The sequence below is a fragment of the Seriola dumerili genome, unplaced genomic scaffold (genome assembly GCF_002260705.1).
Source record: "Seriola dumerili isolate Sdu_G_001 unplaced genomic scaffold, Sdu_1.0 BDQW01000057.1, whole genome shotgun sequence".
In the NCBI taxonomy this organism is placed as follows: domain Eukaryota; kingdom Metazoa; phylum Chordata; class Actinopteri; order Carangiformes; family Carangidae; genus Seriola; species Seriola dumerili.
The window spans coordinates 389,694-417,219 of record NW_019174312.1 but is presented as its reverse complement, the minus strand read 5'-3'; the positions used below and the strand labels follow the sequence as shown (position 1 = coordinate 417,219).

At 42.1% G+C, this 27,526-nt stretch overlaps 1 protein-coding gene across 1 annotated transcript; it reads left to right on the top strand.

Moving 5' to 3' along the window:
* The first annotated feature begins 2,699 nt into the window (after positions 1 to 2,699).
* On the top strand, positions 2,700 to 27,316 carry plcg1 (phospholipase C gamma 1). Its single transcript, XM_022741959.1, has 33 exons — positions 2,700 to 2,713; positions 4,088 to 4,375; positions 12,094 to 12,246; positions 12,823 to 12,916; positions 13,065 to 13,112; positions 13,637 to 13,721; positions 13,857 to 13,940; positions 14,339 to 14,361; positions 14,458 to 14,527; positions 14,623 to 14,724; positions 16,931 to 17,049; positions 17,588 to 17,673; positions 18,113 to 18,233; positions 18,496 to 18,664; positions 18,822 to 18,944; positions 19,353 to 19,454; positions 19,692 to 19,879; positions 20,540 to 20,740; positions 20,915 to 21,034; positions 21,192 to 21,372; positions 21,567 to 21,644; positions 21,724 to 21,827; positions 21,948 to 22,041; positions 22,253 to 22,322; positions 23,090 to 23,253; positions 23,584 to 23,680; positions 23,993 to 24,217; positions 24,306 to 24,454; positions 25,006 to 25,120; positions 25,951 to 26,112; positions 26,215 to 26,303; positions 26,913 to 27,181; positions 27,274 to 27,316. Exons 2-33 carry the CDS (start codon positions 4,159 to 4,161, stop codon positions 27,314 to 27,316), a joined length of 3,945 nt encoding a protein of 1,314 aa, XP_022597680.1. The 5' UTR covers positions 2,700 to 2,713; positions 4,088 to 4,158.
* The last annotated feature ends 210 nt before the right edge of the window (positions 27,317 to 27,526 follow it).

The window sequence follows — 27,526 nt, the reverse complement described above, 5'->3', positions numbered from 1 at the left end:
CGACCAAGCTCCCGAAGGGCATCGCTTTTTAAAAAAAAAAAAATCACAGTAGTGTGTATGTAGCTGCAGGTATCTGCCCATGATCAAACAACTATGAACACATTAGTATTATCTTTTGCCAGACACGACTGTACTGAAATTTGTAAGCCATCAGATTTATTGAGAAATTCTATATTCTCATAGAATAATGAATTAATAAATGTTTGTATGGGGAGACTGTGAGAAACAACATGAGAGAGATAATGATATGATGAAATTCAATTTGTGGAATTTTAGTGTGAAAGATTGGTACAGTAAAATGAGCCTGACAGACTGATGACAGTGTGACGAATAGAAACCCTAGCACTATGCCCATATAACTATTGGCACACAGAATGTCATCTTTTTTTCTTTTTTTTTTGTTTGATTTTGCTGTTTATTTCAGGGATGTACATATTTTTTTGTCATTTCTCAGTGACTATGAATCATGGTTTTTTTTTGTTGTTGTTTTTTTTTTTTTTTTTAATGGGTGCTGTATGCATTGTCAACAAAAAGCTCTTCATTGCTCATATGCAACTTGTGTGTATGTGTGTGTCTGTTTCCACAGTTTTACAGTGAATAAGACGTAACGTTCCTCTCAGTTACTTGAAACAGCTGAAGTACAGCCTAATGTTTTGTGTGTCAGAGCTAAAAGTGACAGACATGTTTTTTTAAGAGGGATGTGGATTTTGCCAAAAAAAAAAATCACAGAAGTCTATCATTGTAGTGTGCTGTTTTTTTGTATTGCTATAATTAAGCAGAAAGTGTCTTCTTTGAATTGATCTCCAAATGTGAATGGATATTCTAACTTTTGTCATTAATATTTCCTGCTATTTGATCATTTCTCACACAACTCCTGATTGGTTGAATACTTATTGTTTTGAGCTTTGTAGTCTTCAGAATAAAACACCAACCCGCCCCCTTTTGTCCTGACTGCTTTTTTTGTGTGTGAAACAGCAGGCTCATTCCCTGAGTATACAACACATTACATAATCCTGTCAGAGGTAATCAGCAGCAATCAGTCAAGTGTGTATCAAATATGTATCGAAAGTAGTTCACTTATCAATTTTAATTTCTGTTTTCACTTACGTACGTCCCTATTTACATAAATAATAAAAGTGAAACGTAGCCTTTTACCCAGTTACATAAGGAGGAGAACAAAACAGCAAGAGATTGTGTTGGTATGTTAATCTGTAATTCAGTGCAGTATTAGTGCAGGGAAAATAATTATTAAGTTACCTGTTCATTGACAAGTTGTGATAAAGGTTATATTGAGGAGGCAGTACAGAATAAGTGGAGTGGCTGCGTCTTTAAGAGGCCGATACAGGCGCTCCTACTGGAGGGATGAGCTGCGTTAAGCGAACGAGAGATATACGAGGTTATACCGGAAGTAGCTTAAATATCTCCAGAATAAATGCATGGAGTTTGCAGTAACATACAGCTCTTCGACGTGGGACTTCAGAACAGACCACATGTAAAGCAAGACTTTTTGAATGAAAGTTGAAGATCATGTAACAAAAGGCAATTCAATTTCAAAGATACCAAAACATTTATCAATAAGTGCCAAGACTAGTCAAATGCACTGATGATGGTTGTTAAGTTGAAGCCTTTCGTTGATGTGCAGCCATTGCTGAGCCATCCCAAGGTACTGCCTTAGAAATCCACACAGAGTTGATACAAACAGTGCTGTGTTGTGAGTTTCATAAATGCATTTATGGCAGAGTACCCACTCATAAATTACTTATATATGAGGGCAACACAAAAATCCCATAACCTAACGTAAGGAGCCAAAAACTTGAAGAAGAGACAAATCATCTCTACATCTCACCGTTTTAACTGTGTACTTCTGGATAGGTTTACATTTGGATACAAGTAAAAGACGCCCTCAGTCAGTGCCTGAATGAATGAAAAGAATGTCAAGCTACTTTACAGCACCAGGTGCATCCTTGGACATTACCTCTGTCCCCAGATGATGCCTTAGCTCAGTTAATGTAAATCATAACCTTTATTTACATGCAAAGTCTAAAAATATAATATGATAGATATTCATCCAGCTGTCATCTTTTTTGAGGCAAGGAATGATGCATTTTTGAATTGGGTTGAAATTCTACAAAAAATGTTTTGAGAGCTACGGGCATGTCACATACATTTTGTAAGTGTTGACACCGAATTTCTTTGACTCTAATGTTATTGACAATACAAATTACTAAAATGTTAAGATAATAATCACCTGAGAGGCAAGAGTTGATGTTACAATATAATCTCTATAACCCTGTCAATTACTCCCCTCTGTCTCGTACAAAACACAGCGCAACAAGTTCTTTGACACGACTTTTATTGTGAAAACCCGCGGCGGATGCCTGGTTTTTGACTCCGGTCTGATGACACTGCTGGTGGTCGGCTTGGGGGGAAGGGCCTGCGCTGGCTGGATCTAAGAGCAGACAAACTTGCGTAGTCTTGCCACGGTTCTCGCTGTCTGCCTGCCTCTCTCTATGGACGGCCGGAGGGGAGAAGAGGAAACTGGGATTTTTATCGTCGGGACCGCAGCGCCTTTCCAGACCCTAGCGATGATTTAATCACGGAAAAGCGGGGCGCGGGGGGAAAAAAAGGAGAAGGAGAAAGACGACGGGAGCGCAAGAGGAGAGAGGAGCAGCCTCAGCCGTTGGAGATGTGCGGTTGGGCCGAGATTGCGGCGGTAGGTACAAGCACAGCAGCCCCTGCGACGTGTTGTTTTCCAGTTGATTTTTCTCCGCACGGTAAAGGCGAAAGAGAGGAGGAAGAAAGCGGCAAAATACCTCCTGCTACCTGGGCTTTTTTTTTCAGAGGTGAAACCAGCCATGATTCTTCTCTTTGGCCCAGCGAAATGCTAGCACACACCGGCCCCGTTTCCACGCTGTGAAAATAGCCAGACGTTTCTTGTTACACTGTTATCCCACTCCGCTGCTATTCGCCACCAGTTGTATTCCCAATAATGTGATTTCTTATGTATCCAAAGGAAACTTTGTTGTCCTCTGCAGCAGGTTACAGGCCTGTTGGTTGTTTTAACAAATCAGTCTAAATCAGACGAAACCTCCCCGCTGCTTCAAAAAAGGCAAAATCATGTTGGAGAGAAAGTTATCTGGTGTGATTGAGCTTAGTCCACACGTTTTCTCCTTGACGGACGTTTTTTAGGTTGCAGCTGACATTTATTTACATCAGTGTTGATGATAAATCACAGTGGTCTTACTGGAGGGTCTTGGCAGGCTTCCATTTGTACACAATACTGAGAGTAACCATAACCATGTAGAAAAATCAATAAGAGCATACATGTTATGAAATGTTTAGATTATATGCTTTGTATGCCAACACACAATTTCCCTGTTTTTCTTTAATTATGACCACTTTTCTACAGATTTAATACAGCATAGCTACGTATTATATAATATATATGCTCTTTTATTACCACATTTATTCTTTACATGAACTTATGCCGTAGCGTTTGTTTTATATGTACCGTCATGTATAAAACATTAAATAAGTTCATATTTATGTAAAACCAAGTACACTGACCTTAAATGTTCATATACTAAGCAAATTGTAAATTATGAAATATATAGTGTAATTATTTTTTATAGGTGTCCTTCATAACAATATTTTATCTCTTGTGGCAGCATTGCTTTTGTCATATCTTACTGCTGTTTTGTTATTTTTGTTGTAAGGATTTTGTGTAAATAATTTCATAACTTGACATATTTCAAGCTTTTAGAAAATACTCATACTACAAGTTCACTTTTCACCTATATTTCAAAATATAGGTATGAGTATTTTTATCAAAATAAACATTGTTTGTTTAAAATGTTTACACATGAGGATCAGAGTAATTGTAAAATAATTTGGATGCTCGTACACATTTGACAGCATTTCTGCACGTACATAAACATGTACAGTACATGTATGGTAAGGATTCCAGTATTATTTAAAACATGTGTCAACTCTTCACTGCGGTATAATGTGTGTACAGCACAGACACACTAGAAGTCCCTGGGGAATTGTTGTTTCATGGGTTTCCCCCTCTCTTCTCCTGCTGTAGGTATCCCTGTCTAGGCCTGGACTGAGCAGATTGTTCTGAGAGGAAGCGGATAACAAACAGGGGAAGTGAACATGGCAGGGACCTCAGGCTTCTTTTCCAACGGACCTGTTCCGTGGATGGACAACGACACAGAGATGAACAACCTGTACCGAGACCTGGAGCTGGGGACAGTACTGACACTGTTTTATTCAAAGAAGTCCCAGCGGCCAGAGAGAAGGACATTTCAAGTCAAGCTGGAGACCAGGACTATTATCTGGACTCGCGGCACGGATAAAATAGAGGGAGAGAGTGAGTAGCATGCGAACACAAACCCAAAACATACACACTGACATGTAGTGATGCTCTTGAGTACTGGTTGTGGCACAATGGTATTCATGCTAGAACTGGTTGGTTTACATGCATTCAGAAATATGACAACTGTAAAGTATTGTGAGGTGCTCACAAAAGACTTGGTGCACGCACATGAAATGATGACAAGATGGTATCGTAAACAGCTGGAGAATGATGTCAGTCACTTCCAAAATCTTTTGGATCCTACAAAAGTTCAAGTCATATCACTATGTTATTGATTAATGCAGTAATATTGGTAATGCAACAGTATTTAGGGGCACTCTTGGTGTTTCTAGAATATATTACCATGCAAGAAAATTTAGAGAAACAAGGATTATTAATGTGCAAATGAAAGTGAAACAGGTAGAGGCAATCATTGTTCATTTTACTCAGAGAAAACAGCCTAATAACAATATAACAGTTTTTGTTACCTAACTCTGATGCAGCCTCCAAGACCAGACAAATACAACATTCAAGCTATATAACAATATGAAAAAAATACCAGTTGTGCCTCCTATTCAATATCAATATTACATATTTTATTTCAGCTCTGATTGGTGTATTGTTTGCCATTTAGAGTACCTAAAAGTCCAATTCTTAGTTTTTATTTTGTACCATTAATATAATGTTTTGAAAGAACAGGTGCAGATATTAGAGGAACAACCGGTGTTGTCCAGAAACAGATAAATCACATCTCAGGTACAAATCCAGGGTAAACAAAAAGAAGAAGAAATAACACTTCCTGGAACACTTTAGTTGCATTAATAGGAATATACTGTAATTTACCAGGAAGCTGACGTTCAGGTTAATCTTTAACAAAACAGCGTGTCTAACTGAGGATACGCAGGGCTTCAGTGAGTCGTTAAGTTGTCTGTCTCGTGGGTAGCAGGATGCCTTGTGCACAGCTGCACTCTGCTCCGGATGCAGCAAAAAGAGCACACACACACACAGAAAAAAAAAACACAGAAGGCTTAGTTCTTTTTGTTGTTTTTTTTTTTGTTTGTTTTTTTTTTTTTTTTTTTTTAACACAACAGTATCATCTTCTCTGTTTCATGCACTTATGAGCTCATAGCTGCAATTTGATACTCTTGGAGATGTGAAATTGGCCTAGGCGGCTCATTAACGTACAGGAATAGAATATGAGGGGTTTTACTGGAAGTGTGTGATCATTTGGGAACGATTTGGCCGGCTGTATTTACCCCCTTATCAATGGCAGTGAGAGAATGATGTCCATTAACTGTGAAATCAGCACTTTAGTTTTTAGCTAAATATAAAGTGCTGAGAAGCGTAACTGTTTGTCCCTTGATCAAAGTGTTTTTTGTTTTTTTGTTTTTTTTTTTACACAAATTTTCCTCTCAGATTGATTATTTCTCTGTTTTTTTGGTGGTGTCATTGTATTTCTAGAAAGATGCTTGTTTCATGCACACAAGGTTGTGCCAGCAAAGTAACTGGCAGCAGATATACAGTGGGGTCTAAAACTCTGAGACCACTTTCGCAGTCACTTGAACGGGAAAGTGGTCTCAGACTTTTGGACCCTGTTGTGTATATCAATCACAGTATGATGCAATAAATGTAGGGCTGTCAAGATAGATAATAAAGTCAACTATCTAGGCAAAGCAGGATGTGGTTTCTCAGAGCAATAGGCGGTAAGAGACTGGTTAGAAGTACTGTATAACCAGGGGACATTATAAATGTAAAGGTCTTATATCTGACATATACAATCCCAGTCTTTTTAAATGAAACCCTGTTGAGAACGTCTGGTTTCTGAGTGTAACTGAGTTCAACATGAATCTTACTCATGTTTGAGTGTGACACGTCATTTTGCCACTTTTATCATCCCGAAAGAGCAACTCCGATGTCAAAGTGAGTAATTTGATGCACAAACTCTGAATGAGTCAATTCTAGATTTTTATGAATGATCCTCCAAATTTGTTCTCACACTCTTGAGAAATGATTTGGTAACATGGTAGAGGAACCTCCCATCTCAGGTGATGCCCACCACAGCGTCAGATCCTCTCATATTTACTAGCGTTGCTCAGGAAGGGGGCTTTAGTTTTTTCATGTTGCAGAAAGACTGTAGGAGCGGAGTTCTGAGTATGACATCATATACCATGAGACTGATCTCTGGCCATTGTTGGCAATGTTGCAAATCAATGAACAGGACTGCTTTACACTGTTATGGGTGTTCACGATGGGTGTTCAAGATACCCCTAGCAAAAAAACGAATGCAGTTTAATACAGCGGTCCTGCAATAAATCCTACCTTCATGAAGGTTATAATGTTCACTGTGTGGTGAAGGTGTTTAAGAGAGATGCTGAATCAGCTTTATGGGCATTTTGCAGGTGGCAGTTTGTGGTGCTGTTGAATTGTACTGCGTTAAAAGGGACAGATGTTTCTATTATTTTGTCCACCCCCGCTTAAGCCAGTGAGGGTAGGCTCGATAACAGAAACACCTCTCTGTATAAAGTAATACAGCTCAACATATTCATCATGAGTCTGAATATGGGTCTGTGTTGAGGGATCCACAAGGCTTCTCTGACGACCAGGTAGCCGGTGCTCGGTCAGCTGCCTCTGTCCCGCTCACGCTCAGCTTTCCCCACAGGACTAACTGAACCAGTTAGTTAACACGCAGGACTGTGACACCAGATTAACTTTGACAGACAGGATTCCACATTTTTCACACTTCATTACTTAATGATGGCGTGCCACAACTACTGCAGAATTGATGACGCAGTGGGACAAAGAGCGTAGTAATACTTACTCCCAATAGTTGATCGTTTTGATTATTTATGGCTTCACTGTTATTATTTGAATCCTACAACTGAAACAGTCAGTCAGTTACATGATTAGGCGATCAACAGAAAAATAATGAGCGATTAAGTCGTTTACGCCATTTTAGTTTTAGTAGTTATTGATTCTCAGTTGTGAGTATTTACTGCTTTTCTCTGTTTCACATAATTGTACATAAACTGGATATTTTGGCTTCGGATTGCTGGTTGGACAAAACAAGACATTTGAAGATGTCGCATTGGAAACTGGAATGGACATTTTGCCCTGTTGCCTCACATGTAAAAAAAAAAACTAAATGATTAACTGGGACAATACTCAGTAGATTAATGTATATTGAACATAACATAGCTGTAGCCCTTACTGTCCTTTGTCACGGAGGAATGTGAGATGTATTCAAGAGAGGGTTTTGGGAAACTGTGTGTTGTACATCATCTGTATCTCAGTGGAGTGTGAATGAGCAAGTGTCACCGGTCTGACCTGTGTTTAAAACCATGTGACGTAAATGTCGTCACCAGCTACATCCTGGAAATTTCTTTGGAACGGAACCTTGTAAATAATGAAGAAATTGTCCAGTAGACTTTGTTGACTTTTCAGTAATGTAAATGTGGCTGGAAGAACCTGTGGAAATTGTCATCACTCTGACCTGCTTTTTTCCATATGTTCCGCAAAGGACACACGTGCTTTGTCGCCACAGACGTCTGATGTCATTTCAAGGTGACACACCGCTCCTTTTCTCTGTACACACTTGGCCGTCAACCCGGCTTATTTCTATAAAACATATCGACAGATTAGTTGGACGTTTACCCGCAGGCAGCAACAGGGTTGCGCAATCAGCATCTACCTTTAGATTGTTTATGTCTATATGACAACATTATAGTAAAGACCAGGTTGTCACTGGAAAACAATCACAGTTAGACTCGCTCCATTTACACTGTGTTAAAACAGGGAACAGAACCCATCTAGCTGCATGAAAGTTACTCGTCGGGGGGGTAGGAAGTCCTCCGCATCACTTTATCCGATGTGATATCAAAGGAGCTGATACGATCAGCTGACGTCGAAGTGCACGCTGAAACACTGTAATGCTGTGGGCTGTCACTCGACAATTTGAAAATTGTTATATGAACTACTGCAACTAATAGAGTTTTATGTTCAAAATATACAGCATAGCTTTTTATTTATTCTTTGGTCAACGTGTGAAATATCAGACACGTCTGTATGTTTTATAATGTAATTACGGCTGAAACAAACCATTGACTAATCTTTTCTCAATTGGCTTCTTGCTCATTTCCAATAGCCCAGATGATGCACATGTATTTTCACTCCCAAGACAAAGATAGTCAGTTTGTAACCAGATATGACAAAGAAAAGTAGCATTTGAACGGCATTAACCAGCAAATGTTTTGAATTAATGGTTGAAAAATGAGGATTAATCAATTATCAAAATAGTTCTCGAATAATTTTCTGTCAGTAGATGCTATTTGTATCACAGTTACAGCAAAATAATAGCATATGATTACTTGTCAATATTGTGCAGTTGTAATTTTCCTTTCTCTGCAACACATAACACTGTTGTTGTAATGTATTGAACGAACTGAAGATGTGATGAGGGATTTTGAATTTATCTGAGTGAGAAATGGGGCAGCGTATCGATCAAAACTCTTTTTTTTTTTTTTTTTTTTTTTTTTTTTTTATTTTTTTTTTTTTTTTTGTCTGTACTTTCAAACTGTCACTTACCAAAGTTTGTATCAAATACCTGGTCAGATGTAGTCTTTACTTATTCTTTGATCAGATAGTTAGTGCAAATGTATAAACAGCTGCAACTAACTAATTGTTTTCACTATCAGTAAACCTTGATTATTCTTTGATTAATTAATTGTTTAATCGGTAAAATGCCATGGTGAAAAGGGTAAAAAAAAGAACAACCTCCATCACAGTTTCCTAAAGCACAAAGTGTTTTTTTTTTTGTTTTTTTTTTAAACTTTATTTTTTTGAAGTCATTTTTCAGTATACTTAGAAAGAGAGAAAGAAAGGAAAAGAACAAGAAAAGGAACAAGAAAGAAAAGGCACAGATGGAAAAATATACACACGCATATATATTATTACATAGGGAGAGAAGAATCATAGTAACAATGTGTACATTTCAAGAGGTAGGTCCAGGGTTTAGAGATATTTCAGTCAGCACAAGGTGGTTTGTTCACATTATTTATTTTCTCTGAAGCCTAAAAGTTTTCAATTTTGATGTCAGTTAGATTGATATATCACAGAGAGAAGCAGAAAATCTTCACATTTCAGAACCAGCAAATATTCTGTTTTTCTTGATTTAAAAGATTTAACAAAATTGTTACCGAATAATCCACTAATTGTTTCAGCACTAGACTCCGTCCTACCTCAAACAAGGGTGTCATATTTGGTTCTGAAACTCAGGTATGTTATTGGCAATGGTTTTTTTCACAATTCCAAATAAAACCAGCCCGTGTGAGGAGTGGTAGAAATGGTGTGGAAGGCAGGACGGAGCACTGGAGGAAGTGTGGGGGTGTGCTGCAGGATACCTCCTCTCATCTCCGTTGGTAAGGTTACACCTCTGGCTATCTCTTTATTTCCTGCATCTGTCTGAGGCGGGCTCTAAATATTTTGATTCAAATGACTAAAAGTGTTTTGTAACAGATCAGCCTGTCATAGCTGCCTTGCTCTCAACGGAAGTCTGCTGGCCCGTATAGCGGGAGAGTAAACTGAGATATGATGTATGATTAGAGAGCTCAGCTTGGTGGATTTCTGCACAAGAAGACATACTTTTTTCTTTTTCTTTTTTTTTTGACTTTTTGAACATGCACATTCTCACCTATGCGCAAGCACAGATGTGGTGTGTAGGCGACAAAAGCACAGGATGTGTGATTCGGGTGCAGGAAGAGGAGCAGGAGCTGAAAGAAGTGTGTGTGTGTGTGTGTGTGTGTGTGTGTGTGTGTGTGTGTGTGTGTGTGTGTTTGTGTGTGTGTGTGTGTGTGTGTGTGTGTGTGTGTGTGTGTGTGTGTTCAGCAGGAGAGTCATGGCTGTAGGTCTTTTAAATACTGCTAATGTAGTGCTGATAGGAACCTGCTGAGCTACTTTACAGCCTACACTCTCATGAAGTTTCTGACCCCTTCTAACATTTTCTAATTGCTCATTAATGGAGTCAAGACAAAACTGTATCAGCTCTTTTTTCCAGTATCCTCCTTAAAGATACATGATGAAGCAATCTTTGTGGTGCTTTTTTTTTTAAAAGTCCAGTGTAGGGAAAATTAGATATACAATAGTTTCTAGATATGAGCCAGTGTTGTTAAATGGCATATCAGTGTTATTATGAACTTTGCACTGTAAATTATTAAAACCACAAGCACCCCTAAAAGTCACACACATGCCTGGTTCACAAACTGGTTTGTGCGACTTGCTCAACATGTCTCAGGTTAGTAAATGGTGGTTTTGGTTGATTTCAGTGGTGGGGGGGAAACCAAGGTTAATTTGGGGTCAATAACTTCATCATCTTCTTCCTATAGAATCAATAACTAACTATCTGTCTACTGTGAGTCTTTTATTTGAAGTGTACCTATATGTGGTTCAGCTCATGTCTTCTGTTTTGCTGTTTTATGTGGTCAGGGGCCTGAAATTCATTCATGCTGCATGCTGGTCTCTGTGATGGAAGGTTATTGTTAGAAACTGATATATGAATGAATGAAAGTGTGAAACACTTAGGACTTGGGTTTGAAGCTCATCCAAGATCATTATTTATGGAGTTTGAGATGTTACATGAAGACGTGATCACATTGGTGTTATCTCACAAGTTATTGATGATGTTGATCAGTTTTTTATTAAAGCTTTATTTATTCAGGTTAATCCCATTGAGATAGAAATCTCATTTTCAAGAGAGACCTGGATGTACATAAAAAAAAAAACTTCTTGTTTCTAAAAAGTGTATAACTTATAGATATCTCAATTTTTAAAGTGCTCCGTAGCTTATTCCATGTATCTAGGGCATTGACTCCATATGCAGCCTTCGCAAAGTTTACCTCAGGCATATGGAGTGTTAGCCGATCGTGTGACCGAGTTTGGGGCGCATCAACTGATCTGCCCAAGAGAGATGTAATATACAATGATTAACCCCCCCCCCCCCACTAAGGGCTTTGTAAATGAATAGGAATGTCATGTCTTTCTGATAGAGAGGACCAACCAACCTTCTTGTATAGGGTGCATTGATGGGGACCATAAACATCACCAGTAATAAAAACGCAGGGCAGGATGGTACACTGAATCCAGGGGTTTGAGGATAGAAGGAACTGCTTGTCTATAAATCACATCATCATAAAGTTTTATCTGGTATAAAGCGTAATTGTTCAATATCAACGTGATAATGATTAATGTGCCCTTGTAAAAGGTGCAGATTATTAAGTATTCTTGCTCAACCTTTTGCACATGTGGACCTAAAAAAACATAGATAAGTCATGTTTTAGTGGTTTGGCATTTGCCAAAGAAAATAAATTTGTGGTCCACAGTTTTATGTACCCAGGAAATATGTTTACATTTTAACTTATATTGTGCACCCGATTTTATATTCAAGGAAACATCTGTTAAATGTAGATAAAAATGTTATTTCCCAGGATAAATTCTGAGAAGGGCTGTACGCAACATTTGCTTTTAGCTGATGTGATCGAATCATCCAGATTTGAATGAAATCAAAATGAATGGATTCTGGCTTTGTTAAACCGAAATTGAATTGAATCCGGAGATCAGTGCTGATGCCGCTCAAAAGTAATCACAATGATGAACATCATTTTTATCATTATGATGATTTTGATTTCGTCCATATGGTTCTCTGCTTTGCTAACTGTTGTAATGTTTTGTCTGTCTTTTCCCAGTCGACATTCGAGAGATCAAGGAGATCCGTCCTGGACAGAAGTCCCGGGACTTTGAGCGCTATGTGGAGGACTCGGCAGCGCGGCTGGACCAGGCTCACTGCTTTGTCATCCTGTATGGCACAGAGTTTCGCCTTAAATCACTCAGCCTTGCAGGTACGTACAGACACGGAGAGAGGCTTACATACATTCAGATACAAGTAGCGCATTAGCATTTTACCTTACCATCATAGGCCCTGTTCGGACCTGGTATTAACATGCTTCAGTCTTCAGTGATCTGATCACAAGTGCTCAGCTATAAGTACTTCAGTTCACACCTGTCTTTGAAATGCGTCTCCACATGCGTCTTGATTGACTCACTTGTGATCAGATCTCACTTCACCGCATTAGATGCATGCATATTTATATGTGAACAAGAATACTTCTTCCAGTAAGTTCATTAACTATGAACCTCCTCCAGTCAACCATTAGTACGACAGATGTTCACATTTATTTTTTTGTATTGCTTTTTGTGTATGTGAATAAATATATCCTGTACTCAAGTCAGATTTCTTTTGTTTTATAAGATCACAGATGACAAGTTTGCCTAGAATAGCTTTACAATCTGCACAGTATACGACAACCTCTGTACTTAGACCCTTGTTTTGTGCAAGTAACGTACCCCCCCAAAAATCCTTGGGGGAACCGTTTGGAAAATCATCAAAAGTGAATCATGTGATGCTTTTTCCTCAGCTACGTCTGATGAGGAGATGACCATGTGGGTGAAGGGGTTAAACTGGCTTGTGGCCGACACGCTGAAGTCACCGACGCCGCTTCAGATAGAGAGGTAAACAACGCCAATGTAAATACACACCCCATCCAAAGCTCAGGTTTTTGACAGCTGATGAAAACAGACGGCATTGTTACTTAACAGAATTTATGTTCGCATTAAATCGCTTAAATGCCCCTTTCTCTCTTCTCTTTTTTTTGTTTAGGTGGTTACGCAAGCAGTTCTACGCGGTTGATCGTAACAGAGAAGACAGGTAAGTCAGCTCGGTTAAAAGATGAAAACTGCAGAGGTAATCAGATCACCCGCACGGGAAATTGGTGTCATTAGGTGTAACTCAATTGTTTGGTGCACCAGTTGTGTGCCCTTTCCCCAGTGTAGCATCTAGGGCAAGTAGAAAATCAGGCTGGTAGGTGTCTGCGAAAGAGCTCTTGTTGAGGTGTAGTGAAGGAACTAAGCTCTCAGCCACACACCAGCACCTCTTCCTGCTGCAGGAAACAGACTGCAGAGGATGGAGGAGATGTACAGAGATGTTTGTCTGTTACATCCCTGACGAAAGCGCGAGCCTTTGTCACGCTGTTAGGGTATTGTCTCCTCGGGGCCAAAATTCCAGGCTGTGTAGTAAAAGTGAAGCCAGAAAAACACGAGCACGAGGGGCGTGCGTTTTGCAAGTTTTTAAGTGTGTCTACGTGTGAATGTTGGTAGAAGTCTTTGTGCTCGTTGTACGTGCATGTCCATGTTTGTCTTTGATTTTGCAACAAAACGTGTGTATGTGTTTAGGATATCCTGTAAGGATCTGAAGAGCATGCTGAGCCAGGTCAACTACAGGGTGCCCAACATGAGGTTCCTCCGAGAGAAACTTCCGGTAACCACCTCCTACTTTATCGCAAACCCCCTTCCACTCCCATCTTTCTGCCCACTTCCCCTTTCAGTGTGATGTTGTTCGAAGCTAAAGATTTATTATCTGCCGTTAACAGCCATTGTGCTGCTTGTTTTATAGGAGTCAGAGCTGAGGAATGGAGATGTGTCCTTCAGTCAGTTTGCCCAGCTCTATCGCAGCCTCATGTTTGACGCTCAGAAAAACGTAAGTGCAGTCTTTTGTTCGGCATCCAAAGATAGTTCTGGCCCAGCACTTTCATCCCCAAGCTCCCCATCTGATGCCCTGCCAAGGTACCCTTCCTCCCCCATCTGTCTGCTCTCAAATGGCTGTGAGATCAATATGGACCAGTTAAAAACCCACCAAACCCCTCTGGTGGAGGCCATTAGGACACAAACACACACACGCACACACACACACACAAACACACAGATGAGATGCAGGCAGGGAGGCTGAGGTCAGATTAAATGGATGACCTCATTGCCCCCCCACCACTAAGCACCCAGCCCCCTACAGGATGTCTATGTCCATCTACATTACGACACAGTGAAAGAACTGCACTTTGATTAATTAACTGAAATTTTCCTTTTGGACCAATTTTTCAGATGGAGATCCCGTTTCTACAAAGGTAGGTCAAAACTAAACCCCATACACACACAGTGAATCTTTTGTGCAGCGTCACGGGTGTGTGTTTACTGAAGCGAACCATTACTTTCTCTGCCAGGTTCATTGACAGACCAGAACCGAGGATCTCCCTAGAGGACTTCAAGAGCTTCCTCCTGGAGTCTCAAATGGTAATCTCTCTGTAATCTCTGTAATCTCTCTCTTAACATTTATTTTATTGCTGATTTGCATGCTCCAATACGTCCGTGTTTATATGTGAATCCAGGAAATGTGGGCTACAGACGACAACAAGGTTCAGGAGTTTATGTTCGGCTACCTGAAGGACCCCCTGAGAGAAGTGGAGCAGCCTTATTTCCATGCAGACGAGGTACGCACACTCTCACCGCCTATCACTCTTTCTTTTCCACATCTTTTTCTCACTTCTTTTCTTGCTCTTTTTTGGCTCTTTGCTTACTAATGGAAAATTTAAACATGTTTTTCGCCAGATATCTTTTCTTACGCACCCCCCGTGTTGTTGGTGTGGGTGGAAGAAGAAGATGCTCAGAAATTGACATGGATAGCCATGATCTCAGCCTAAAGCACCCTCCTCCCACACAGATAGAAAAGGTTATTGACATGTGGCGCGGTGTGAGAGTTTTGCAGAAAGCGAGGGATGCTTTTTGTGGTCACCATAAAGCTATGAATGACTACTGAAAAGAGGAAGCTGGTGCGAGCCAGCCTGCAGGGGTTGGTACTGTCTTTCTGCGCCTGCGGTTATACTATGTTAAATAGCGGGTGTAGAGTGCTGAGAATAACACCTGAAGAAGAAAAATTGGTAATAAGAAAGATTATTTTTGTTGACCCGTACTGGGAAGTCTGTTAAAGGCGAGGGTGCTGATAGGACAGCAAATACCACCACAACTGTTTTGGTACGGACTGAATCCAAATGTTCACCCTCTGGACTCGCAGACTGCCACCCTGCAGACTTCTGTCCGGGGCCCTGTTCAGACCTGGTAGTAACATCTGTCTCAGGTGATCCAATCACAAGCGGACATCTCTAAGTTCAGGTGTGAACGCAATCCAAGACGCATTGAGGACGCATTTGAAATCCTGATCCCTCAGACCACATTCAGAGGTTTGTCTGGGCCACATTTGTCCACATTCTTTTAGCAGTGTGAACGCAAATCCGTCCTGGGCCACATTGAAGGACCGCCTACTCCACTGACATCTTCTGTCTCAGTCTTATTACTCCCACGGCAGTTTCATAATGAACCGAAAATATTTTACTATTTCAAACGGATAAAACTTTTATTTTACTGTAAGAGCTTTGCACAGCGCATTAATTCACTCAACCCCTCCGCGCCCTGCTCGCTTTCTCTCTCTCTCTCTCTCTCTCTCTCTCTCTCACCATTTCTCATTCACTCACCCACACACACACATACACACATGTAAAAAAAAAAAACAATGCATACCTGTTTATTTGAATATAAAACGGAGAAGTGAGATGGAGTCACAAGTTGTCAATCGAGACGCATGCGGAGACGCATTTTAACGTCACGTGTGAACTGACGAACTCTGATTTCTTGTGATGGGATCACTGAGGACGCATATGAATACCAGCTGTGAACAGGGCCATGTATACTATGACTTATCTGAAGTGTTCAATCATATAGTAGTTGATATGCACAGTAACGTACCAGTTTTACTTGAGCATTAACTCCTGTCTAACTCTGCAGATTATAAAAAATAAATCCAAAGTGTTAAGCCTCTGCACATTCTGTGTGTGCTTGTGTGTGTGTGAAAAATCAGATCTGATTCTTTACTAAAGTGTGAGTGACTGAGGTCATTGCACTGCACAGTGTCAACTTGCACTGTGTCCGCTTGTTAATATATGTGTGCACTACCCAAGCATTTACAAATGTTATGTACTATTTAGCAAATGTTTACAGTTTGAAATGTAGGATGTAAGTTAAGTCTGGGATTTGATTGCACATTCACTGAGCTTTTGCCTCTTTAAGTTTTGAGAGAACAGTACTTATAAGAGACGCTTCATCACTCGTAAATATGGCACAAAATGATTTATTTCGAATAATTTTGGTGCAGACACAGACTCAACATCCTTGTGGTCCAAGGCTGGATCAGATCCTGGCAGTGTGCCCTGCAGGAGCGCTTCTGATCCTGCCCAAGTGTACAAACTACGTGTTAAAGTTGTACTCGGTGATGCTCTCTGCTTCCTGGTTGCTTTGGATCAGTGAGCCACCAGGTCTGAAATGCTTTGGGGTGCTTGGTCCCTGTTAAACTTGTTTGCAACTCTAGTTGTATTGTTATTATTACCTCTTACGTCGTCACATCGATCATATATTGCAATGAATTAGGGGTAGTCTTTAGAATGAAGTCAGTGCACTCCAAGTGGACTCTGTGGAAGTCCAAAGAAAGTTGCCTTGAGGCTTCTGCAGACTTGATAAATTGTGGATTTGGACAGCCCCTGTCACTCTGAGACTTCCTCAGGTACACATCAGTGAAGTCTGTGAGCAGGGGCAATGCCTACGTGTGAATTCAGCCTCATTCTCACTGCTCTCCTCTCTCCTGTGTAGTTCCTGACATACCTGTTCTCCAAAGAGAACACCATCTGGGATTCTTCCCTGGACCAAGTTTGTCCTGAGAATATGAACAACCCCCTGTCCCACTACTGGATCTCCTCTTCGCACAACACGTAAGGAACGGCGAGATGGAGGACATTTATGCTCACATTTAGTTCAGCCAATTGTAATTACAGCCTGGGAACACTGAAGTCTGGCATCCTCTCTCTGAAACTTCGAACCAAAGAGGGCTTTTGAACTGACTTCATACATCAGATAAAAGTGTATTATTTAACAATTATGTCCCAGAATGAGATCCAGGCGTGTATTTTGCAGGAAAATGTATTTTTCCTGCCATTGAAAAGCGTGTGAAAGGCAGTTCAAATGATAACCTTCTGTACTAGCTGGGAAACAATACACACTGGAGCAGTGGAATGAAAACTACCATGTAGCTTTGATTATGTTTGAATTGACCAACTGAATGAGTAAGAAGTGTTGACTCCAGTCAACAAAAGGGAAGGAGCCCTTTTGATTTAGCAGTATCAATGTGTTTAGGCTACTACCATACAAAGTGTGTGTTTGTGGTACAGTCCCTGACGTGTGACTCCTTTGACAGACTGGTTAGATGTTTGTTTTTGTTTGCGTACTTTGACGTTACTCGCTTATTTTTAGCTACCTGACGGGAGACCAGTTTTCCAGTGAGTCGTCCCTGGAGGCGTACGCTCGCTGTCTGAGGATGGGCTGCCGCTGTATTGAATGTGGGTAAACACACACACAAACACACACACACACACACACACACACACACACACACACACACACACACACTAGAGTTTTACTACACGTACAGTAAATCACTTGTCACTTGACTTCCAACCTAATAATTAACTGTCTTACCCCTCCTCCTTACAGTTCACCCTTTAATACAGCTGCCACACCCTCACCCACGCTCACACACAGACTGTTACGTAACAGTGCTGTAGATTACCTTCCCAACAAACCCTTGTCAAGCAGGTTTTTTTTTTTTGTTATTTTTAATAGGACCAGCTTGTAGTGACTTGAAGGGTCACTTCGCTTCATAGAAAAGCAAACAAAAATGACATAAACGTCTGTGTAACTCTGTAATACATGTGCCTTCATGTACATATACTAGAGGAAGTTACATCGCGTGCATCGTGTATGTGTGTTTATTTTCAGTGGACTGCTGGGATGGTCCTGATGGAATGCCAGTCATCTACCACGGACACACCCTCACAACAAAAATCAAGTTTTCTGATGTGCTGACCACCATCAAAGAGCACGCCTTTGTCACATCCGAGTGAGTCTACATGCCACCCACTCTGTGTATTTTTACAGCAGGCAGTGGTGATGAGATGGTGAAAGGATAAGAGATGACGAGGATAAAGGGGATAGGACACACACACGCACGCACACGCAGAAATATCAGAGGAAACAATGTGGTCAGGCTGCAGTGACATCACTCGTCATTGTAGAGTGTGAGAAAATAAGATAAGCGCAGATAAGGAGGGGATTTCTATGAAGTCACAACTCTGTATCTGTATCTGTGGTCCTCCCCTCAGCTACCCCATCATCCTGTCCATTGAGGACCACTGTAGTATTGTGCAGCAGAGGAATATGGCCACTCACTTTAAGAAGGTGTTCGGAGACATGCTGCTGACCAAGGCGGTGGATATTGTGGCAGATGGACTGCCCTCACCCAACCAGCTCAAGAGGAAAATCCTCATCAAGGTCAGGAGCTACCTGGAGTCATGAGAAATGATGATATATATATATATATATATATAAATTATATTCATCTACAGGAAAAAAGCATGACTTGATGTTTTGTATCCAGTATTTCTGATTGTATGTTCCCTTCTTCCTCCTCTGCCTTCATCCCCTGCAGCATAAGAAGCTTGCAGAGGGCAGTGCCTATGAGGAGGTGTCCACATCCACTCCCTACTCGGAGAACGATATCAGCAACTCCATCAAAAACGGCATCTTGTACCTGGAAGACCCCATTAACCATGTAAGCATGTTGACTGGGTATAAGAGGAGTCCTGACGCTGCTTGACGAACAATGATAAGCTTGAAATCCTCCTTTGCAAAGAAGTAGCTTCTGTTTTGAGTCGTGTGTTGTTTTATGTTCCGAAGTATTATTGCTTTTAGCTGTAATAAATCAAAGCCTCATCATCATCATCATCATCATCATCTTGCAGCTGACCACTCTTTTCTGATTAACATCTATTTCATAACTGGGTTGTGCTCATTCTTGGAGCCAGGCCTCGATTTTGTTTTTCTTGGTGTGTTGAATTCTTTGTAAAAAAAAAAAAAAAAAAAAAAAAAAAAAGAAAAGAAAAGGCATGTCTTGCTTACTTTGGCCACTTTGACTCTTTTGAACTGTTTTTCTTCCTTCATCTTTGCTCTCTTCATCCAGGAGTGGTACCCTCATTTCTTTGTCCTGACCAGTAGTAAGATCTACTACTCAGAAGAGACCTCTAATAACCAGGGTAACGATGACGAGGAGGAGCACAGAGAGGTTAGTAGAAGTACTCTAGCAACACTGTATAAGGATTGGAGGTCATTTTAGTTTTGAGTGCTCACATGGCTTTAGGCTTCTGCTAAAATTCATCAAGAGATGAAATTTTTACAAAAATCGATGGGGCCTGAGCATTTTCTGCTTGCACTGTATATCATGATGGTCTTTTCACTTGGTTTTTCTCTGCACATGAGCTCTGAGCTGAATAGCATCTCCCTCTGTTTTCTAACCTCACAGGTGTCCAATGGCATGGACCAGCACGTGACAGAGAAATGGTTCCACGGGAAGCTGGGCGCAGGGCGGGACGGGCGGCAGATAGCCGAGAGGCTGCTGTCTGAGTACTGCCTGGAAACCGGAGCTCCTGATGGCTCCTTCCTGGTCCGAGAGAGCGAGACGTTTGTTGGAGACTACACTCTGTCATTCTGGTATAGTGCACGCACTTTCGCATTCGTAATTGCTGCACACTTTACAAAGACTCTTAACTGCATTTGTTTTGGCAGCTATGGGCTGTAGATAGCACAGGACTATATAGACAAAACTACTGTTAATAATAGGAAAGAGCACATTTAAGTTCACTGCATTTAACTGTGGTAATATAAACACAAAACCTCTCACTTTGGTTGGGAATATTATTTAGCAATTTACAGTTAGCATTTAGTCAGCGTTTACTGTTTGTTATTAACATCAGTTGAATCTGAATAACAGCCCGTCTCATGTCTTGTTATATAACATACTGTGCTATGGGAAACTCTCCCTCACTCATTGTGTGTGTTCTGTCGCCTTAACTCATGCAAATAGCTGAGTGACGCACTGGCAGATCAATCTCACTGTCAATCTCTCCATTATTGATTGAATGTGGTTGATGTCACGATCTGAAACCCTTCACCTTCTGTCTACTTATGCCTCTGAGTGGATGTAAAGCTAATCAATCTGTATGTATGTGATTCACACGAAATGTATGGAAACAACGTGTAGTTACTCTCAGAGGGCAGCATGTTCAAGGTTAACGGTTTTCAGCGAGCTTTCACTTGGAAGATCTAATGATGACCTTCCCTTTATCTCCATGTCACTCATCTCTGCACCAGGCGTTCAGGGCGGGTGCAGCACTGTCGCATCCACTCGCGTCAGGAGGCAGGTAGCCCCAAGTTCTACCTGACAGACAACTTGGTGTTCGACACGCTCTTTGCCCTGATCAGCCACTACCAGCAGGTGGCGCTGCGCTGCAATGAGTTTGAGATGAAGCTGACTGAGCCGGTGCCTCAGACCAATGCTCACGAAAGCAAAGAGTGAGTCTTAACACAGATTAGAATTAATGTTTTATCTACTGCTTTGCCCCATTTTTTTACTTCAACTCTGAATATCATTTTATAACTACAGACATTGTAGACTGGTCGCTGACAAGAGGTGCGAAGTGAAAAGTTGTGCCCCTGCCTTTATCTATGTTTTGTTGTTTGTCCAAGGTGGTACCATGCCAACCTCTCCAGGAGCCATGCTGAGAACATGTTGATGAGGGTTCCACGTGACGGGGCTTTCCTTGTCAGGAAGAGGGCAGAACCCAACTCGTTTGCCATTTCCTTCAGGTAACTCAGTCCTGTTGCCCCATTCAGTGATATTTGTTTATATCTTATTGGCTTCTAAATTCCTTTTTAATGTACCTGGAAGAGTCACGATTATCATAATAACTAATATTCAAATGAATGCAAAGTAATCGACTGGATATCTGTGGTTTCTTAACAGGGCCGAGGGTAAGATAAAGCACTGTCGTGTGCAGCAGGAGGGTCAGACCGTGGTGCTGGGCACCTCAGAGTTTGACAGCCTAGTAGATCTCATCAGCTACTATGAGAAGCACCCTCTGTACCGCAAAATGAAGCTGCGCTACCCCATCAATGAGGACACACTGGAGAAGATAGGCACTGCTGTAAGTACCACTATACAGTCTATGGCGCACTTACTAGAGATTAATAAACAACAAATATTGTCTATCTTAAGAGTTCAATCAGAATGTGACTGTTTTGTTCAAAGAAATATGAATTTGTGTAGTTGGTATTCTGTGTTAAAATCCCCTGCCGCCGAATCAAAAGAACTGTTATCACACAATCTGTTGTCCAATAGGAGCCAGACTACGGGTCTCTGTATGAGGGCAGGAATCCAGGCTTTTACGTGGAGGCGAACCAAATGCCAACGTTCAAGGTGAGTATACAGTGGAGTTCATGTGTTGAATTCTGCACAGTGAACGTGTGCGTCAAAACCTTCTGCCCTGTCTTTCCAGTGCACGGTGAGAGCCATGTACGAGTATAAAGCCCAGAGAGACGATGAGCTCTCCTTCACCAAGAACGCCATCATCTCTAATGTGGACAAACAGGAAGGAGGATGGTGAGGGCCTGGCATAGCATTCGTGCAGGATGTAGCTCTACATTATCTATTTAGGACACCCCCCTCCCTCCCTCCCTCCCATCTGCTCAATATATCTTATCACATCTCCTTTTCTTTTAGGTGGAAGGGTGACTGTGGAGGGAAGAAGCAGCTGTGGTTTCCTGCCAACTACGTGGAGGAGATCAGTCCATCAGCGGCAGAGCCTGACAGAGCTGTGAGTATCAAACCCACAAACTGAGAGAGGGCTACAGATACACATCTGTATATGTAAAGTGTAATGAGGGCGCCTGCCCCCAATCTCCCAACAAGGAGGTCAGGCCTTGTCACTCATCTGTCCGTTATCCACTGTCACATGTGTAATTTGGATTATAACTTCAAAAGAGGCGACAACTTCTATCCTAATCCTGCTCTTTTCTGTCAAGCAGGAGATGACAGAGAACAGCCCTCTGGGAGATCTACTGAGAGGAAGTGTGGACGTGTCTTCCTGTCAGATTGGTGCGTGGCCCCTCCACTTCCTGTTCGACTCTGTGCTGCAGGGCTGCAGAGCAGACAGTCACCTTGCCAGAGGGCAACCTCCTTTTCTGGCCATCATATGCTTGCACATGATCTCCTAACTAATGTTTTTTTCTATCAGCCTCTTCTATTAGTAATTCTTCTCCACTCAGTTTTATAATTACTCTTGCTTTTCTCCCAGATCTGTATCTGATATTTTATTGACATCCTTCAGTCCAGTCAGTACACACCCATTAGTGTTGGCACATGCTCTCATGCATTGATGTGGCCTCTGCTGATCACTTACTACCTGACCCTCTGTGTGTGTGTGTGCGTGTGTGCGTGCGTGCGTGCGTGCGTGCGTGCGTGTTTGTTTGGGTGGCTCTTTGGCTCCATCTAGTGGTAGTATGGGAAGGATGTAATTATATCTTCCTTGAACACTTTGTCGTAAGGCTTCCTTCACCTCACCACTGGCAGAGAAAGTGATGATGCGGTTTAACAGTTTCTAAATTACACTGACTGTGTGTCCAAAAGTAAATGAAGCCGAGACCACTCTTCATTTGCAGACAGCAGTATTGTCTCTCCATATCGGCCCCTCTTCATATTTGTTTTGTTAAGTCCAGTAACTTTTTATAGATGCAAGTAAATTAAAATCCTTTCACATTTTGGTGGCTGGAGGAAAACTTTTCCACTTAAAATTGGAAAAAATGTCTCCTTCATTCCTGTTTTTCTGCACCTTTTTCTGACCCGTTTCTTTGTCTTCTCCTCAGTTGTGCGTCCTGACGGGAAGGGCAGCAGGCCCCACGTCTTCTCCCTCGTACCGAATACCTCCATGCGGACGGGCCCTGTGCTCGACGTTGCTGCCAACAGCCAAGAGGAGCTCAAGGAATGGGTGTTCAAGATCCGTGAGGTCACCGTGACCTCAGAGGCCAAGGTATGTATACTGTGTCACGTGGCTGACAGGAAATGCAGACTAAGATTTATAACGTGCTCATGCCACATTGTGTGTTCACAGGGCCAGTCGTGACTTGTGTTTGCCCTATAAAACCCACAACCTGTATTCAGGGAACTTAGACTACGCAGTGAGCACATGTGTTGTTTGTTAGCAGACTCACACAGTTACACACACACACTCACCTGGAAGCTGTTCCGTCTTGCTTGGTGCAACCACCTGAGCAGTAGTTGCAGAGGGAAGAACAAAGCTTTAGGCTTCTGTCTGCATCAGATTAAATTTTGTGAATTTTGTTATTGTCTCTGTACACAGCTGGAAGAGGGGAAGATGATGGAGAGAAGGAAGAAGATTGCACTGGAATTATCCGAGCTGGTCATCTACTGTAGGCCTGTGCCGTTTGATGAAGATAGTAAGGATTACACACACACACACACACACACACACACACACACCCACACACACACACACACCCACACACACACACACACCCACACACACACACACACCCACACACACACACACACCCACACACACACACACACCCACACACACACACACACCCACACACACACACACACACACACACACACACTCACTGGACTGAAAACGCACACTGGAGCATAGATGTGACTGATTTCATACCGACGGCATAATTCAGTAGTCACATGTCCAATACGAGTACAGGTAGGTGAGCACTGTCCTCTCTCCCTGCCTCCTGTAGAGATCGGCACAGAGCGAGCCTGTTTCCGGGACATGTCATCCTTCCCCGAGACCAAGGCAGAGAAGTACGTCAACAAGATCAAGGGAAAGAAGTTCCTGCAGTACAATCGACTACAGCTGTCCAGGATCTACCCCAGAGGCCAGAGACTAGACTCCTCTAACTATGACCCGCTGCCGATGTGGCTGTGCGGGTCCCAGCTGGTAGCGCTCAACTTCCAGACAGCAGGTGCTGTATCTACCTTCTTGTCAGAGCAGATAAACACGCATATGAAAGCTTCTATCTATTTTTCTAACATTCCATCTCCTGTGCGCAGACAAGCCAATGCAGATGAACCAGGCCCTGTTCATGTTGAATGGAAGGAGTGGCTACGTCCTTCAGCCGCCCATCATGAGGGACGATAACTTTGATCCGTTTGACAGACATACACTACGAGGCCTTGAACAAGTCACTCTAGAGATAGAGGTACAGTGGTGTGATGACTGCACTGTGTGTTTGCACGTGTGATGCCGTTATACAAATGTTTTCAGACTGTGAGGCACACTTCCCCCCAGGCCGGGCGGGGAGGGGGGGGGGGGGCTTGCTGGTGTTCTGACAACCAACTAAACAAAAGAATAAGTATGACAACCACAACAAGAGATAAGTGATTCTACTTTGGCTGCTGGTTTGACTGTCTTATCTACATGGTCATCAGTTGGAGCAGAGGCTGTGACACACAACTCACTGAGGTAGTTTGCACTCCTTCTTGGCGTCAGGCAAATATGAACACACAGACTTGATACATATATTTTTAGATCCGGTGTGACTTACACTTTCAAAAGATATCGTTATCTCAGATGCCCACCGCAATTAACGTCCACAAATACGCTCGGAAATCATTGAAAAAAGACTTTCCTTACCAGAACTACCACAGAGTAAGACTATAGAAACCCAGCCGTAGTGTCTGCATTTATATTTCTGTGACGTGAAAAGATCTTAAGTATTATATCTTGTATTCCTCTTCTTCTCCTCTGTAGGTTTTGGGCGCACGGCACCTTCCCAAGCACGGACGTGGCATCGTTTGTCCTCTGATCGAGATCGAGGTGTGCGGGGCAGAGTATGACAGCGCCAAGCAAAAAACTGACTCAGAAGGTGAGAGCTGCTCTAATTTTAACCCTGGGTTCCTCTGCCAGTAAAGTGATACTCTGCCAGAACTGAAGGAATGAGTAGATACTGTTTACTGGATACATTACCCTCGTGTAATTTCCTGTCTGGTCCTAGAAAAACAGGAAGTTGTACAAACAACTAAGCCATGTGTGGGAATAAAAAGAGAAAACACGCTGCATAGTGTGGACATTGTTCTGGCACAGCTCTCGTCAGGTTTTATGCTCTGGTTTCAGTCAAAGAAGAAACATGTTGCAATTGATGGTTAATTGTTTCGTGGCTTTATCGTATAAGGTGTTTCCCACATACTTTGCCATTGTATTTGCACTTTTATGTGGCAGACAGTGCTATTAGGGAAGTTAAAGGAAGGAAAGTAACCATGCTGCTTTTATTGTCATACCATTTCATACAAGCTGTTGAGTCGTGCTCTCACTGACAGACTTCTTGAGGAGTTGGCGGTTATGGACAGTAGATTCCGAACTTGAATTTTGTTATTGTATTTTTATATTTACACAGCATAGATCCAAAATAACAAGGATGTCCAGCCTCCTCTGCTATTTTCTACTTGTTATTTATGTTCCTCCCTGTGTTTTGAAAGAAGAAGGAGTAACAGGCCAATTTTTTTCTTGCTGGATATTGACACAGCTTTAAAAATGTGTAACACAGAAACACAATATACACAATATGATTATTGAGAAGTTTGTTCCACTACTGTATCACTGGTAAAAGTAACAAAACCATCAGTAAATACATATTGTGCGTTTCTCATCTCTCTCGTTTCATCTGTTTTTGTTTTTTGTTTTTTTTGTCTTCTCCAGCTGATAACGGTCTGAACCCCACGTGGCCCCGGAAGCCATTCCAGTTCACAGTGTGCAACTCCGCATTCGCCTTCCTCCGCTTTGTGGTTTATGAGATCGACATGTTCAATGACCAAAATTTCTTGGCTCAGGCCACATTCCCCATTCATGGTCTCAAGACAGGTACACACAACAATAATACGCTCTCTGAGATGACCAAAGGTCCTGTTGTGAATCTGTGATGTAATGAAAGCCTCTTGTCTCGGTCTCCCCGTATGGCGCCAGGTTACCGGTCAGTACCTCTCAAGAACAGCTACAACGAGGATCTGGAGTTGGCTTCTCTGTTAGTCCACATGGACATCGTCAGAGGCAGGGTGAGCTGCTGTTTGTTAGTGAGCCGTTCCTAAATCTGCTCCATGATGTCTTCACTTTCAATAAACACTGCGAGCACCGATATACAAACAGAAAGCAGCTCAAGCCAAAAGACCGCTTGGCTTTACAAGTGGGTTATGTCACAGGCCTGGGGACTTTCTAGACACCAGTAATTTACCAAGAAATTGTCTGGCATGTAACTGCTTGTAAAGCCACAACGTGTCGGTTTATACTTTGTACTTTATACTATTTTTGTACAGATTAAACAGAATATAACATGTTAATTAATCAGTTCTAGAGGTGCTAATAGGAGGATTTTGTTACCTTTGACAAAACAGGCTAGCCTTTTAGTTAGTTAGTTAGTTAGTTAGTTAGTTAGTTAGTTAGTTAGTTAGTTAGTTAGTTAGTTAGTTAGTTAGTAAACCTTAGATTTACCATACAGATATCAGAGTATTAATCTTCTCTTCTAACTCTCGGCAAGAGAGCAAATATGTAAAACTACTCTTTTAAAATGAGCCTGTATGTTAATTCTATAGGAAGTGATCTAAAGCTCACATTTGACTAACTCCCCTGGAGTGCGTGAATCATCTCTCTCCTCCTTGTTCTCTCAGGATGAAAACGGAGAGGTTCTGAGCCCGTTTCTTGCGGTCGGGGCCACATCACTGTCAGCATCTGCCCAAGCAGGGAGGGAACGTTTGGGGGACTTGAGCTCGGTGTCTTCGACTTCCTCCAGCATGTCTGCTCTGCCCCAGTCACCGGCCCAGGCCATGGCCTACAGGGGGAGGGAGGGCTCCTTTGAATCCCGCTACCAGTCCCCTCTAGATGACTTCAGGGTGTCCCAGGAGACATTGCTGGACCACATGGACCCACAGAACAGGAGGTAAATGTTTGGTGTGTTGGTTTTGGTGTGTGCAGTGAGTTTGGAGGCGGTAGAAGATTCCAGACATCCTCCTGTCTTTGTCTTTACCTCAGGATGTTGCGGAGGACCAGAGTGGGCGGAGAGAACCGTGTCTGAGTCCAAGCCAATCAGGACGCATTTCTGTTGCACCCCCCCCACCCCTCCTCCTCACCAGTCGCCTCTCCCGTACTGATGATGTCACTGATGATGTGAACACTGTTCCATGGAAACGCCCACCACCGCTTTGGCCTACATTTCAGGCAGCTCTCCCTCCCTCCATTCTCCAACACCCACCCACCCCTCTCTCTCTCTCTCTCTCTCTCTCTC